This window comes from Odocoileus virginianus, chromosome 26, assembly GCF_023699985.2.
Source record: "Odocoileus virginianus isolate 20LAN1187 ecotype Illinois chromosome 26, Ovbor_1.2, whole genome shotgun sequence".
Classification (NCBI taxonomy): Eukaryota; Metazoa; Chordata; class Mammalia; order Artiodactyla; family Cervidae; genus Odocoileus; species Odocoileus virginianus.
This window is the reverse complement of record NC_069699.1, coordinates 20,814,591-20,829,410: the sequence shown is the minus strand read 5'-3', so window position 1 is coordinate 20,829,410 and position 14,820 is coordinate 20,814,591. Positions and strand designations below refer to the sequence as shown.

The 14,820-nt window shown below is 44.9% G+C and overlaps 1 protein-coding gene across 2 annotated transcripts in view; it reads right to left on the bottom strand.

Annotated features, from left to right (window-relative positions):
* The window catches only part of IL5RA (interleukin 5 receptor subunit alpha), a 34,515-nt gene that overhangs the window by 6,788 nt on the left and 12,907 nt on the right, over window positions 1-14,820 (bottom strand). The window contains exons 8-9 of one of the 2 annotated variants that reach the window (XM_020873248.2): window positions 13,971-14,109; window positions 858-954 (exon numbers count right to left, since the gene is read on the bottom strand). In XM_020873248.2, the coding sequence (XP_020728907.2) occupies window positions 858-954; window positions 13,971-14,109 (236 nt within the window). Of the gene's footprint in view, window positions 1-857; window positions 955-12,582; window positions 13,586-13,970; window positions 14,110-14,820 lie in introns of those variants that run through there. The other variant, XM_070455636.1, reaches the window with a different exon arrangement.

Here is a 14,820-nt window from a genome sequence, read left to right as displayed (position 1 = left end):
TTTGTTTTTGATGTGGACCATTTTTTTAAGTCTTTAACTTGTTACAATATTGCTTTTTTTTTTTTTTTTTAAACAAAAATGTTTTAGTTTTCTGACTATGAGGCATGTGGGATCTTAGCTCACTCATCAGGAATCAGACCCACACCCCCTGCACTGGAAGGCAAAGTCTTAACCACTGGACCTCCAGGGAAGTCCCCTAAAAGTCATTTTCTAAACTATGAAAAAGCTAAGATAGAACATGTTCTGCAGCCTCCTAAGTGGCACTTGACCTTCCTAGATGCCAGAAGGGTTGAGAAGTTCCTATGGGGGCTTTGGCAGGCTCTAGGATTGGTTGCCAAATCTGTAAGATACTGTAGAATGTGGGAACGATCAGCTGCTCTGGGGCCAGATAACAGAGGGCCAGGCCAGGAGTTGATACCTCATAATTGGGGATCATAACACAGGAGGCACTGTGGTGATTTCAGCATCCAGTGGGCTGCCTTCCAGTCCCTGAGATGTAACAGACATGCCCTCTGGGCTCAACAGAAGCAACCAAGGACTGAGTGGAAGACAGTCAAGGAAGCAAAAGAACACAGATGTAAAACTTTCTCAGAAATTAACAGACTGTTGGCAAATTCAAGAAGGGGACATCCAGTGACTGAGGCTATATTGAGCTCTGTCCAGTTTCCGTAAATCACCTACTGTTTCCCAGTTTTTTACTTAGTCCACACTCATCTTGGAAAGGCTGTCCAGGAAGACACAAAAATACTGTAGGTTCCACCTGTTAACAAGAGCCCTCCATCCAGTGGATACCTGGCAAGAATGCAATTCAATATTCAGATCCCAGTGAAAGCACCCAAAGTAAAAAGAATACCTACATTCTGCAAATGAGTGAAAAAATTAACAAGATGAAGCAGATGGTCATCATAACTGCAATAAGGAACCACTCTCTCCAAGGCTTCTGATCATCCTTCCCTAATGAAAAAAAAGAAAGAAAAATCACAACTATAAATAGCAGTAGGTAAAAGAAATGACTACAGTAGGGCATCAGGAGGCCTGGGTCTGAGTTGCAGATGCTGAGTGATGCTTAACTTTCCCGAGTCTTAGATTTCTTATCTGTAAAATGGGGTGCAGGGTGACATCCATCTCACAGAGCTGATATGAGAGTGAAATGAAACAATGGCAGTGAGACCATTTTTAATCTTAAAACATTATTTAATCACTGAACAGGTATTTATGGGATATATTCTAGATAATATTCCACCTGGGTCTTGGCGTTTAAAGCTTTGGGTGAGTAGTAGGGATTTTAGATGAAAAAGCTATAAAAATGTAAGCCTAATCAGTAACCTAATTGCATTGAAATCAAAATATCTTACAAAGTTGGACTTTTAGAGGAAGTACAGTGTGGAATAATACTTGTAGTAACAACAAAGGTATCAAACTCTGTCGAAACTTCGACAGTCTTGTTGTTTAGTTGCCAAGTCGTGTCCAACTGTCTGTGATCCCATGGACCGCAGCGCACCAGGCTTCCCTGACCTCCACTATCTCCCAGAGTTTGCTCATATTCATGTCTGGTGAGTTGGTGGTGTTATCTAAACATCTTATCCTCTGCCACCCTCTAGTCCTCAATCTTTCCCAGCATTTATAGTCTTACAATTTACAATCTTAATTGTCCTCAAAGCAGGTCTTGGAATCATGTCCATTTCGTAGATAGAGACGTAGATGCTACCTGCCCTGATTCAGTATAGAAAGTGTAAATGCCATCCGATTGAAGTTAAATTTCCTTCTAATCTACATTCAGGGGGGATGGGCTTTAATGATAGCTTTGGGGTGGGTGTGTGTGGGGGTGTGTGTGGGTGTGTGTGTGTGTGTTTTCCCATATAAGGTACTGGAAATGCGTTCAAGAAAAACCAAATGGTGTTTAAGGAATAATCTGCTTACTAAACTTCCTGATTCATTTTTAGAGAAGATGAAAATATTGAGTTATCTCTTGAATATACTGTCCTTTCTGGGTTTGTTTATTCCTTTATTCACCCATCTAGTCAATATTTATTGAGCTCCTATTGTGCATTGGACTCTATACACCTTGCCAGGAGACAGGGTTAAAAGAACCCATTTGAGACTTCCTGTGGTTGAGGGAAGAACTCTCTCAGTAAATAAAGACACAGGTGATTAAGTGACAGCAGCTCTGAAAACAGGGGTGAGACAGACACACCTCAGCAGGAGGTCCTAATCCTCAGTTTGGCATTAACAGTTGCTTTAATAAAATGAGGAGTAAATGTAAGTGCAATTTTCAAGTCCTTGTAAATATCTTAAGACTTGGGAAAAACCCCAAAATACATAAAACTCAAATCTTTCAAGGTGTCAGGATGGAGAGATGTCTTGAGAATTTAATGCTCGTGATTCCATTGTTGCCTTGATCTCTTGCACTTTTTTTTTTTTTTTTTTTTTTTGCCTCCTGAGAACTCTTACTTGGTGTTGATCCTCTGTCTCCCAAAAGCTTTAATCTCTCCTCCTTCATCTTTCCCCTTCTGCTTTCAAATATTCATAGAACTCTTTTTCTTGAATAAGCCATTACTTTGCTCTGCCATCTCTCTCAGTGATCATCAAATACCATCTTACTTTATTTCCTAGACTCATTTGTTAAATAAGAAATTCAGGCAGTTTCATTTTCCCATCTCAGAAACCACTTTTTAAAATCCCAGCTGACTTTCTCCTGGTTGAAGCCAAAGAATGGTTGGTTTCTTTTTGCAACTTTATCTTCCCTGACCTTCCTCTGAATTTCAGACTTGATGGTTATGCCCACCTGGAAACCAAGCCACTGAATCCTCTACCCAAATCTTCCTCTGCTTCAGTATAATTTCCTTCCCTCCTCCTTAATTTCAGCTGGCCCTCTCAGCTCAATCTTGATCTCTTGGTGTTTTTCCACTGTGATCTATTGTTTGAACTTTGAAAAGTTTGTTGAGCACAGCTTCATCTTTTAATTCCATGCCATCCTCTCCTGCATCTTTATTCCTGCCTGTCTCGGTCTGGATCTGAGATTGCCCGTAGGTGGAACCCACTGGGATGTGCCTCAAAACTGACAACATTCAAAACGAAACTCGCATCCTTCTTCGCATCAAGCAACTTCCCTCATGACCCCTCCGTTCTGGTCTTCACTCTTCCAGGTTCCCAAACTGGAACCCTTGGAAGTTGCTTTGATTCTCCTCATCCACTGTAGACCCCCGCCTCCTTTCCTCACTGGTTCAGTTTGCATCAGTGCCGCTCACCCTACCACAATTGTGAGACAGGCAGGCTTTTGTTTATGGCTCAGTTTACACCAGTGCATCACCCGCAACCATAACTGTGAGAGAGGCAGGCTTTTGTCTTTGCCTTTGCCTGGTCTTGCGGTGAAGGTGGCCATTCCGGGCCTCGGCTTCTTCATCTGTAAAAACAAGGGAGTTGAGATAGGACCCTTAAGAACACTCTCAATCCAGCACATTTTCCAGTACCCTGACTCCCTCCAGGGCACCACCATTTTGTGTATCCTGATCTCTCACATAATTAATTTTGGTATATTTTCATTGGTAAAGTAGTAGAAGAGAACCAAAAAGAGAAGTCAGCAGTAACTGGCAGTCACCAGCAGGTTCTTTTCTGTTCACTTTTTAGGTACCGGACCTCTGCAATGGCTCCCTGTGTCATCTCAGTTGAATTCTCAAAGCAGCGCTTCAGGGTGCGCGCTGCTGTCCCATCTGACGGGTGGGGGAGCCGCAGCAGGGCCGGGCGGAGTCGAGGAGCCGGGGGAGGAGCCAGGACGTGCTGAGCGGCTGTGCTCTCAGCCCGGTGCAGGGACCTCATCCCCAGGCCCAGAACACCCTGCATGGGCAGGCGCTTCACGGAGCACATCCTGAACATTCCCCTGTTGCAGCAGCGTCCTCTTCCCAGCTGGATGCCGCGTCCCTGCAGGGTAGCCCTCTTGTGCTGTCGCTTCTCAGTCGCCGGAGGCGGCTGTGTTTTCAGGCTGTGTCTCCAGGAGAAGGAGGCTGCTTTGCATGCCCCTGCTCCTGTGGTTCCCTAGGCTTTAGTTGAGACCGAATCACTCTAAGTGACTCACTCTGACCATGGCATGTAAAAAGAAGTTTCATGTGTGTACAGCTATTTTATACATAGGCAGTAGCCACAGTTCGTAAAATGATGAAAAACAGAGGCTCAGAAAGACACACCTTTTGTTTTCCCAAATACCACAGAGACTCCGTTGTTCTGGGATTAGTTTTCAGTTCTCTGGCTTGTCACCAGGTGTCCGGTTGAACCTAGTTTTTACTGCACATGGCTAATATAAAGAGCAACTGGGATGAGCTAGAATACCATCAAATCAAATAGTGTCTCACTGTATTTCCCACTCTGATTTCATGAATAAGGGACCCTGCCTGCCTCACTGCCCCATTTCTGAAGCTCACCGTTCCACACAGTGAGCCGTTAGGCAAGTCCCCTGACAAGCACATTCAGAAATTCCACACTAGTCCACATGGGATATAAATTTAGCAAGGGTTATGTCAGGAGCAGACTTCTTCCTGTTGTCAGTGGGTTAGACAGGTGAAACTTGAGTCCTGCAGGAAGAATGAGCAGTGTTGTAAATATTATCAGGGCAGCACACTGGGTCCCATTGGTGTCTCAAATTGTGCAATTCACTGCAAGCCATGTGTCAGGGCCTGATAAGAGTGCCGTTTACTTGTGAATGTGGTTACACAAATCTTTTCAGTTAAACTACTCTCTTGCTGTTCACTTCAGTACTCACATTGATAAGTGAAGATGCTCTATGAATTAGCAAAATTTAGAGAGACAACTGATTTTATTTCTTTTGATCAAAAAAAGTTGGTGATGCCTGCAAGGTGAGAAGCAGTCATGGTTCCTGCCTGGAAGAGGTGGTACTTGAGTCATTTCTCCCCTCCTGGCTTCCGCAGTGTCCCAGCTTTGTTTTAGAACCATTCCCTTACCACCACCTGAAGACAGAACTAACCCAGACAGCAGAGCTGAGGTCAGCTTTTCTTCAGAGAAAACCTAAACTGGCAGATAAATTTAGTGCAGGAAAAAGCGTTCACATATTCACTGCTAAATGAAAACTACCTGGGGATTATCTAATGTGACATGATTTCTTCACGCAGAAATGAAGTTGAGAGTCAGTTATGTGACTAAATGAATTAAAGACAGCACCTACTCTGTCTTCGCTGAAAGCTGAGTAGGGGAACAGTCCCCACTCACAGTATATATCCTTCGGGTCAAAATGAAGAAGAATTTTACTTCTGTAAAAGTTCAGAGGCCCCTCAGTACCTCATTCATTTGAATTTGGGGTCTCTGACATTGGAAATTTTCTGAGGAACAAGTATTTCCAGGTAACTTGAATCTTTTCTCTGACTCAAGAATGACTTTTGTGCCATTGAAACGGAAGCCACAAATGTTTCTTTTCAAGAAATTGATGAGCACTGTTTGGTTATGCAGAGGTGAGCTTTACAAAGAGGAAGTCGCAAAGCCTGTCCTGCTCAGGAGGAGAAGCAGTTTAGGCTCTGTACCTTATTCTAGGATGTTCTCCCAATATTGACACCTTGGAGCATTTGGGAGCTCAAGCTGTCTGGTGTCTTCAGTTTCTGACATCTCAGCCATTCAGCCTGGAGAATAAGGGAGCTAAAGAAATTTCTGCACATGTTGTATGATCTGGAAGTGTATGGTGAAAGAGGGAGAGGGGGGGAATAGATAGAATGGTGGTTGAAGAGACCCAGACCCTGGACCCACAAGTCCCAGCTCTGCCTCTGGCTGCTCTCAGAGCTGTGTCAAATCTTCCCCCTGCTGATGCTATAGCCCCACTTGTTCTTAAATTCTATGATCTTTATGGTTCAGACTGAGAACTCTTAGACAATCAGTTTGCTTTGGAGGCCTGTTCCACCCTTAAGCTCTTCTTATGAGCATGACTTTCAGGGATCCCATATTGATTTTGAATCTGATTTCAGTTTCAACCATAGGTTCCAAGGGAAAAGACTAATTAGTAGATTGATGGGGCTTTTCCAGTGAAGCGGCCATATTCGTTGTCTGTTAAGCCAGCAGGCACTGGGAGGAGTTCTCAGGACACGGATGGGGCTGGATAACTGACAGGGTGCAGATTCGTTAGTGTATGAAGCCTCCTGTGCTTGCCCCTCATTGGAGGGGGAGACTGGCATCGTTTGTGAAGGGGCCCCAAGAGGGGTCACAGACTCACAATGCAAGCAGAAGTCACAAGCATGCCTTTTAGGTGGATGAGCTTTCCAAGACAGTTGTCATGTGGATTTTGAGCTTCACCTGGTTTAGGGAGACTGAAAGACAGAACCGATCCAGACTTGGTGGACAGAATGTAGATAGTGCAGGACCCAGAGCAAAATGCAGAAAACTTGTACTGTGTTCATCTGGGGAAATGGGGCTCAGTGACCCAAAATATGGGAAGGACATGGAGATGCTTTGGGGGGTGTGTGTGAGTGCATGTGTGTGTGTGTGTGTATATACTTGTATGCACTCAGGATTCCCTAGAGGGATTGCTGCAAGACTGTTGGTCTGTGTTCATCTCTAGCAGGACTTGGTGGTGCTGAGTGGAAAATTCCTCTTTGCCATCTTCTTCTTCTTTGCAGACTTTTCCAAACAGCACCAAGGGCTGTGTGTCTTCTAGGGCCCCAGGCAACCCAAACTTTCTTCCCTGTAAGGGGTTTGCTGGGCTTGTTCAGTCCACCTGCTAAAGCAGCTGAGACTGTCCTCACAGAGACTTAAGAAACGGGTGAAGCACTTTCCTCTGGCTTCTCCCGCTTGCAGCGAGAGGTGTCCCTGAGCAGGGAGTCCTTGGGAGGATCCATCACCTGATTTGTTCAATAGGGATAAGAACTGACTGAGTTGATTCCTATAAAGTGATCATCATGGTGCTAGTTCACAGTAGGTGTTCAGTGAATCATAGTTCTTATAACTGTGATTATGATTGAATACATCATGTTCAGCAGTAAGGCACCAAGATAATTTCCTTAAATAGTCAAAGCCAGACTAAAAATCAAGTTCTGTCAGAATCCTCAGAAGATTGAGACATAAGCTCAGGCATGAAGGGAAAGAAGACACTGAATATTCAGGATACTGGAGAGTAGGAGAGGGCTTCAGGCATGACGACTCTCACCCTCCAGAAGGTCTGTGTGAAAACGAACACCATGGACAGCTCATAGGAGGTATTTAGACTTGAGGAGCCTGAAGATGTCAATGAAAATGTCCCCATTGCTTGGTCTGCATGGAGGCTGACCAGCTCACACACTGACAGGGTGACCCTTTTACTGTCACTAGCCCCCATGCCACCCCCCTACCTCACCTCCATCTCCGGTGCTGGCACTGTGACCAGCATCACAAAAAAACGCAGGGCATGGACCCAGTCCTGTGGCTGCATTCCAGGCCCTGGTCCATCACTTCCTAGCTCTCACTTGGGCCAATTCCTTAAGCCCTCTGCGTCTCTTTTCTCACCTCTAAATTAGGAACATCCCATGTTTGTGAAGCTGCATAAAATAAAATAAGTGAGCGTGCCAGGCACAGTGCCTGCCCGAGAGCAGGGCCCCACCTCCATCCTAACAGCTGGCAGGCGCATCATGAGACGGAGGTCATGCGTAGAAGGCTGGTGGGGGCTGGACTTGAAAGCTCTTGGGAACTCCCTGCTCCTGACATCTGGGGACAGTGAGAAAGCTCCCTGCTGGCCCTCCTTCAGGCCACAGGGCTGAATGGTCTTGTCCCCCCACTGGGAACAAGTAAGCAGTGGGGCTGTCAGCCTGGAAACCACAGGAACATGGGTGAAAGGAAGCAGTGGCCCAAATCAGCCACCACATTTACCAACCCCAGATGCCCTATTTGCAAAGAAAAGCCTAAACTGCCACAAGTTATATCACCCTCAGGGAAGCCAGGGGGATTTTTCATGTTATTGGGTCAACTTTTTATTCTTCTATCAGTTTTTGTCACTGTTGACCCAGAATCCCACCATTTCTTCATGAAAGCTTTGGAATTTACAAAATTCATTTCCTGTGGAAAGTGACTCTGAGTCCTCTACAAGTGTCTCCCCGTCACCTTTCTCCTTTCCCAGCACAGTGTGAGGACTTAAAGTAGGACTGTGGCAAATAGACTGTGTCATAGTTTTTTTCTTTTCTGAGTGCTGAGGGTGGAGCTGGCAAAGTGTAAAGTGGAGGAGGTGGACTGGAGGGCCTGGGCGGGGACGCCAAGCCCTCCAGCTTTTGATTCCATGTGCCCTGGGGCCACTGCCGGCCTCCTCCCTCTTTCACAGCCCAGGACTGTCAAGTCCAAGGAAAAAGGCACTAGAGTTTCCCTGTAAGAGCCTTGCTTCCATTACCCCACCACCACCACCAAATCTTACTTCCCTCCCTGATTTTCTGCTTCCAGCTATTTTCATGAAGTCCTTAGAGTCCTATGAGTAATAGGTGTTGTTGTAGAAGATGCCCCAAAGACAGCTGCCATCGTGTTTACCTTCACCGCACAGCTGAGCCATCTAAGAAGCGCAGTGAGCTTTCCCCTACTCCCCTGGGTGCACGTGCTACACATCTCAGGCCTGCAGGAATATTTTTATTTTTAACTACATTTTAATTGGTACTTGATGCCTTCGTCTGATAGATCCTGGCTTTTAGATACTGATTTCATCAAGGGCCCAGTTCGTTTAGGAGGCAATGCCTGTGACTGTGGGAAAGACCCGTCACTGATGTGCAGGACTCAGATCCACTGAGCCTGACCAGCGACATGGCTGGGTGGATGCACATAACACTTCTCCATGGTAAAGGCGTTACTGTAGGAAATTGTTTTCGTTATTGCTTGTTTCATGCATGACATTTGAGCTTCTGAGAAGGGAGGGAGAAGATGATGGACTTTAGAAAAGGAAAAGCTTCACTCAGACCATGAACCCCTCAGAAGACACAGGGTTTTGGTAAACAGGAGATGGCAGAGATAATAAAGGAACAGAACAATCCGGAAGTGAAGAAAGTTACAAAAGGAGAAAGAAGTGTGAAAAGTGGGAAGTTAGCTCTTCAGATAAGGCAGAGTAGCCAGTTGAGGAAGGGCAGCTGATAATAAGGGCAGATAAAATGAAACTGCTTCTTCCATCTGAGGAATAAATGAAAAGTATTCCATGCCTTGGAAATCCCAGCATGGGAGGACAGTGTTTCAAGGCAGACGGAGAGTGCACAGAGGCTGGCGGACCCGTGACCACTGTGCCTGCTGCCTCGACTGTGCAGTGACCTTGCCAGCTGAGCCGGACAGCAGTCCCGACTCCTCCATCCTCCCTTTTCCTCTGCCAAAATGCATTCACCTGGTGTCTCTCTCCATCAAGATCCTTGGGCTCTTGTGGGTTAGCTAGTCAATTGAATTTATTGCAATTTACTAATTGACTCATATGTCACCTGTTTCAGAAAATTATCCGTTAATAGCCACTTCTTGGCTGTTTGGTAACTACTGAATTATTAAATATCTCAGGGTCTCCATTTCCCTCAAATAAGGGAGGTGGACTTGATAATACCTAACAGAGAGGTGGTATTTTAGTTGGGTTTTGGTGTGAAAATGGAAGGGGAGGGCTCCAGAGTGCCATTTATAAGACAAGGTAGGAGAGGTGGAAGGATGTCTGGAGGAAATGGATGGAGTGGGAACACTGCCTGGTGGGCTGCAAGCAGAGCATAATTATTGCTGCGTCCTCGCGGGGTAAGGAAGAGCCGTGTGAAGTGTCCCAGAGGAGCCTGGGCTTCCTATTAGTTTATTAATCATCTTGATGGCGATGGAGAGCCTGCATTGATTAAATTCACTAATGATCCTAAACTGAGCAGGGGAGTAAATTCCAGAAAGGATGGATTTATAAGGTTAGTGGTAATATTAATCAGTGCATCTTCATGACCAGGGTGGCAGTAAATGAAATAAGATTTGCCGTGATGATGGCGGGGAGGCATACCTGAGGGCAAAGGATAATGATCCCAGTTCCGAACCGGGAAGCTGTTGTTTAGAAAATAATAATGGGGTGCCAGCTCTAAAGTGCTGAGTGAATAGTAAATTAAAAACAAGCTTAAAATAAACTCTCATTCTAGGTCAGGATCTCTCTCAGCACTTTGGTAGGGGGCTGTCACGGCGGGGGATAGGGGAACCGGGAAAGTGAAAGGCAGATTTGGAAAGAACTTAAAAAGGAGGAAGTTCACGTGTTACAGGCAGGAAGCTGAGACCTGGGAAGGTTAGGGATGACTGACTAGGTCACGGGGCAGCCCCTCTGTCCCCTGCAGGAGTGACAATAGTTGGCCCTGCCTTCAGATGACCTAAAGTAATCTGTCTCTCCTTATAGTCTCTGATTACATGGCTCATGAAATGTTATCTCTGCATCTCTAACTTCAATCAGAGAGTTAGACGCTGCCATAGCCACTACGAAAACCTAGATCTCCTGATTTGTCTCTCGCTTTCTTTCTCTCTAAGTTCTAAACTCTTCACAGTCAACACTGATGAGAATTCAGAACACAAACACTAAAACTTTAGAACTGGATCCACAGCCAAGGTATCCACCATGATCTCCAAGTTAGTTTGAGGTCCTCTAACAGCATTGAGAAAAAATAAAAATCTTTGAAACTGTGTGTGCAGTAATGTTGGGAAGACCCCTGGAAATACCAGTACTTTGGGGCCAGTGATGTTTGTGCCTTTGGGGAATGACAAAGCATTAAGACAAAATTCCACCAAATGCAGGTAATCAAAATTAAGCTTTCACTATGGGCATTTGGTGAAATTCGTAACCTTGTTGAAATTCCCTGCCATGGGTTTGTGTTTCTTCTGTTGGGTCCCCTCTTGGGGAGCAGAGTGGATCTCGATTGTGCAGTTGAAGCAAGAGTTGGCGGGGCGGGGGGCAGGAGTGCTGTGTGCTGGGTCTGCTCTATCAGGTTGGGGCCTCAACCTGGGAAGGAAGGTGTTGGGGGAGGGGAAAGACTGGCCTTGGCTGAACCATGAAGTAGGGGCATTTGGCTTGTTTTCTCAGTTCCTTTTTTCCTTTCAGTTCCCTCTCCCAGGAAGGCTCTTGCTGCTCCTCTGAGTCCCAGTAGGGTCATATGGGGCCAGAGCTGCAAGGCTGTGCTGATCCTGTGGTGCAACTTTAGGGGCGCCTTTCCCCTTGGGAAACTCAGCAACTCAGCAAGGCCTTGCAGACTCAGAACCGTGTTCCATCCCTCGGGCCTTTGCTTGTCTTCCCCAGCCTTCCTTGGAAATCTCCCTGCTGTGTCTTTGATCTGTACTGACATCCACATGGGCCAGTGGGCACTGCCCAGGAATGTCCTGCAGAGACACTCGGTAGGCTAAGTGTCTCATTTCTAAATAGAAAATCATAGCATGTGCTGAAAGAAAGAAATCTCTCCTTTAGTACCTGTCATTAACTACCTCATAGGATGAGGTATGTGACATGCACGTGCTTGACAAGCCATAAGCACCCAGTTAGTTACCAGGATCTCTTAAATGAGTCTTTAATTTGTTCAGGGTTTTAGCTTGTAGCACCCCGGCCACAGTGCTGTAGGGCTGAGAGCTCAGGTGTTGGAGTCAGTTAGCCTGGGTTTGAATTCCTTCTCTGCCACTTACTGGCCATGCAGAGTCAAGCAAACTGTCTAAATGGTTCAAAACTCTTTTTTCTCATGTACAAAACAGTTTGGTGGATAGGATTGGTGAAAGGGTACGTGTAAAGCCTTTGGCTCAGTGCTTAGTGGGGAGCAGGTAGTCAACAATAAATCTTTTATCTACTGACATTGTTGTTTCTATTTCACAATAACCTGTGAGGCAGGAGAAGTGAATATTGTCTCCTTAGCTCTGGGAGCCTGTGGATGGGCAGAGAGAAGTGATGTATTCTAGGCTGAACAAGTAGTTAACATGTACCAGGCTAGCATGAAATCTGAGCTTGCTGCGGAAGACTCCAGAGTTCTGAGGAGCAGTAGTTGTTTTTCTTAACTGTCCTCTTCTCTCATGCATTGCCCCCCTGCCTGACCAGGATACACACAGGTGACAGCAAACACAGGGGATGCCTGTGCTAGCTTCATGGTGCAAGACCACCTCTCCAACTTAGAGAATTACCGTCTGACATAGAGGACAAATGGAAATTTGCCCCTTCATTCGGAGCCACCGTCATCACCCTTCTCCGATCCCACAGACAGATACAATGATCACCTTATTTGCCTAATAAGCTAGTCAGTTTAATCATAAACAAAAACATCTGCAGAACCAATATAGGAGTCCAGGCGGTGCCCATTCCTAGACATGGAACAACAGACTGTTTCCAAATCGGGAAAGGAATACGTCAAGGCTGTATATTATCACCCTGCTTATTTAACTTATATGCAGAGTACATCATGAGAAATGCCAGGCTGGATGAAGCACAAGCTGGAATCAAGATTGCTGGGAGAAATATCAATAACCTCAGATATGCATGACACTGCACTTATGGCAGAAAGTGAAGAAGACTAAAGAGCCTCTTGATAAAAGTGAAAGAGGATAGTGAAAAAGTTGGCTTAAAACTCAGCATTGAGAAAACTCAGATCATGGCATCCAGTCCCATCAGTTCATGACAAATAGATGGGGAAACAATGGAAACAGTGACAGACTTTATTTTGGGGGGGAGGGCTCCAAAATCACTGCAGATGGTGACTGCAGCCATGAAATTAAAAGACGCTTACTCCTTGGAAGGAAAGTTATGACCAACCTAGACAGCATATTAAAAAGAAGAGACATTACTTTGCCAACAAAGGTCCGTCTAGTCAAGGCTGTGGTTTTTCCAATAGTCAGGTATGGATGTGAGAGTTGGACTGTAAAGAAAGCTGAGTGCCAAAGAATTGATGCTTCTGAACTGTGGTGTTGGAGAAGACTCTTGAGAGTCCCTTAGATTGCAAAGAGATCCAACCAGTCCATCCTAAAGGAGATCAGTCCTGCTTATTCATTGGAAGGACTGATGCTGAAGCTGAAACTCCAATACTTTGGCCACCTGATCCGAAGAACTGACTCATTGGAAAAGACCCTGATGCTGGGAAAGATTGAAGGTGGGAGAAGTGGATAACAGAGGATGAGATGGTTGGATAGCATCACTGAATCAATGGGCATGAGTTTGAGTAAGCTCCGGGAGTTGGTGATGAACAGCGAGGCCTGGCGTGCTGCAGTCCATGGGGTTGCAAAGAGTCGGACACAACTGAGCAACTGAACTGAATTGAGGTCTGTTTTTGCTGAAGGCCCGGGTCTGAATCCAGATTTTGTGGACCCTGACCTTACTCAGTTTTGGAATCTTCTTTATGAAATGAAACAAAAATAAGAATTCAGAATTAGGTATGGAAAAATTACAAAAATGGAGACCAGATTAGTAGTTGACCAGTGTTAGGAATGAAGGAGGAAAGAGATGAATATGCATATAAAAGGGCACAGAGGAATCCTTGTGGTAATAGATACGTGAACGTATGCATGGAATAAAATTGCATAGAGCTAAATACACACACAAATGAGTACATATAGAATCAGTTAAATCTGAATAAGATTGATGGGTTGTATCCTTGCCACTTTTTTGGGGTAGCATATTGCAGTGCAGGTTTTTAAGAGGTTCCTCCTGAAAGAAACCAAATGAAGTCTACATGAGTTCTTTGAGCATGTTTCTTTGAAACTGCGTATGAATTTATAATTATCTCAAAATTTAAAAAAAAACACATATGGAAAAATTGGATAGAAGTGGAATTAGGTAATCTGAAAAAACTAAATAGGCACCAGACTTTGAAAGAGCTTGTGCTCGTGAGAGGCTTGAATGTTTCAACTTCACTGTTCTTAAGGTAAATCCACCTCTGGTCAGAAAGGGAGCAAGCCAACTGATAGGATAAGGCGTAGTAGAGACAATGAAGGCATTTCAAGACTCAGAAGTGAACATGTCCATTTTCCAGGAGGATCTGTTACAACCACGAGTAAGGCCACTTGCTTTAAAATAAACAAGAGGTACTCACCCACGTAAATAGGTTGACTCCACTCACTCCAGAGCCCTGTTGCTCTGCACACAGGACTCACTGCTGCTTTCACTTGAATGTAATACTTAGAAACATCATCAATTATGGTGATGAGTGTATTGGTTGTCATTTTTTCTGTCTAAATGGAAAAAATAATATGATAAGACTCTTCGGAATATGGTATTTAAATTATGCCAGTGACTAGACCAGAAGGTCATCTGCAAGTGACTCAGTGTTCAGCAACCCGTTTAAAACCAACAAGACACACATCAATTAGTGTCTTCTAGACCACTTCGGTATGGATGTGTTGGCAGTCAGACTTCGATGGAAAGCTAGTAGCAACCAAAATAAATAAAGTAGGCAATTGTAAGATTTCAGTGATCCATCTGGGTCCAACTGATATTTCCAGAGTGAAAGAGTGGAGTGGCCCATAGCAGGATCTGTAACTCCCCTCACCTTGTCCCAAGATATTCTGTAATCACCTAACAAGATCCCATGGCTTCCATCATACTGAACAGGTACCAGCAAAGTGCAGTCTATGACATACCTGGCCTGCTGCCTGTTTTTATAGAAACTGCAAGCTAAGAATGACATATATTTTTCAACAACTGAAAAATATAAAAAGAGTATTTTGTGACACATGAAAATTACATGAACTTTCAGTATCCACAAACAGTTTTACTGGAATGCAGTTATGTCTGTTTGCGTGTATCTTTGGCAGAGCTGAGTAATTTTGGCAAAAGCAACATGATCTGCAAAGCCTAAAATATCTCCTCTGTGACCTTTTGCTGACAAAGTTCGCTGATCCCTGTGTCAGTGCGTCACTCCCAGCCGGGGGTGGGGAGGAGAA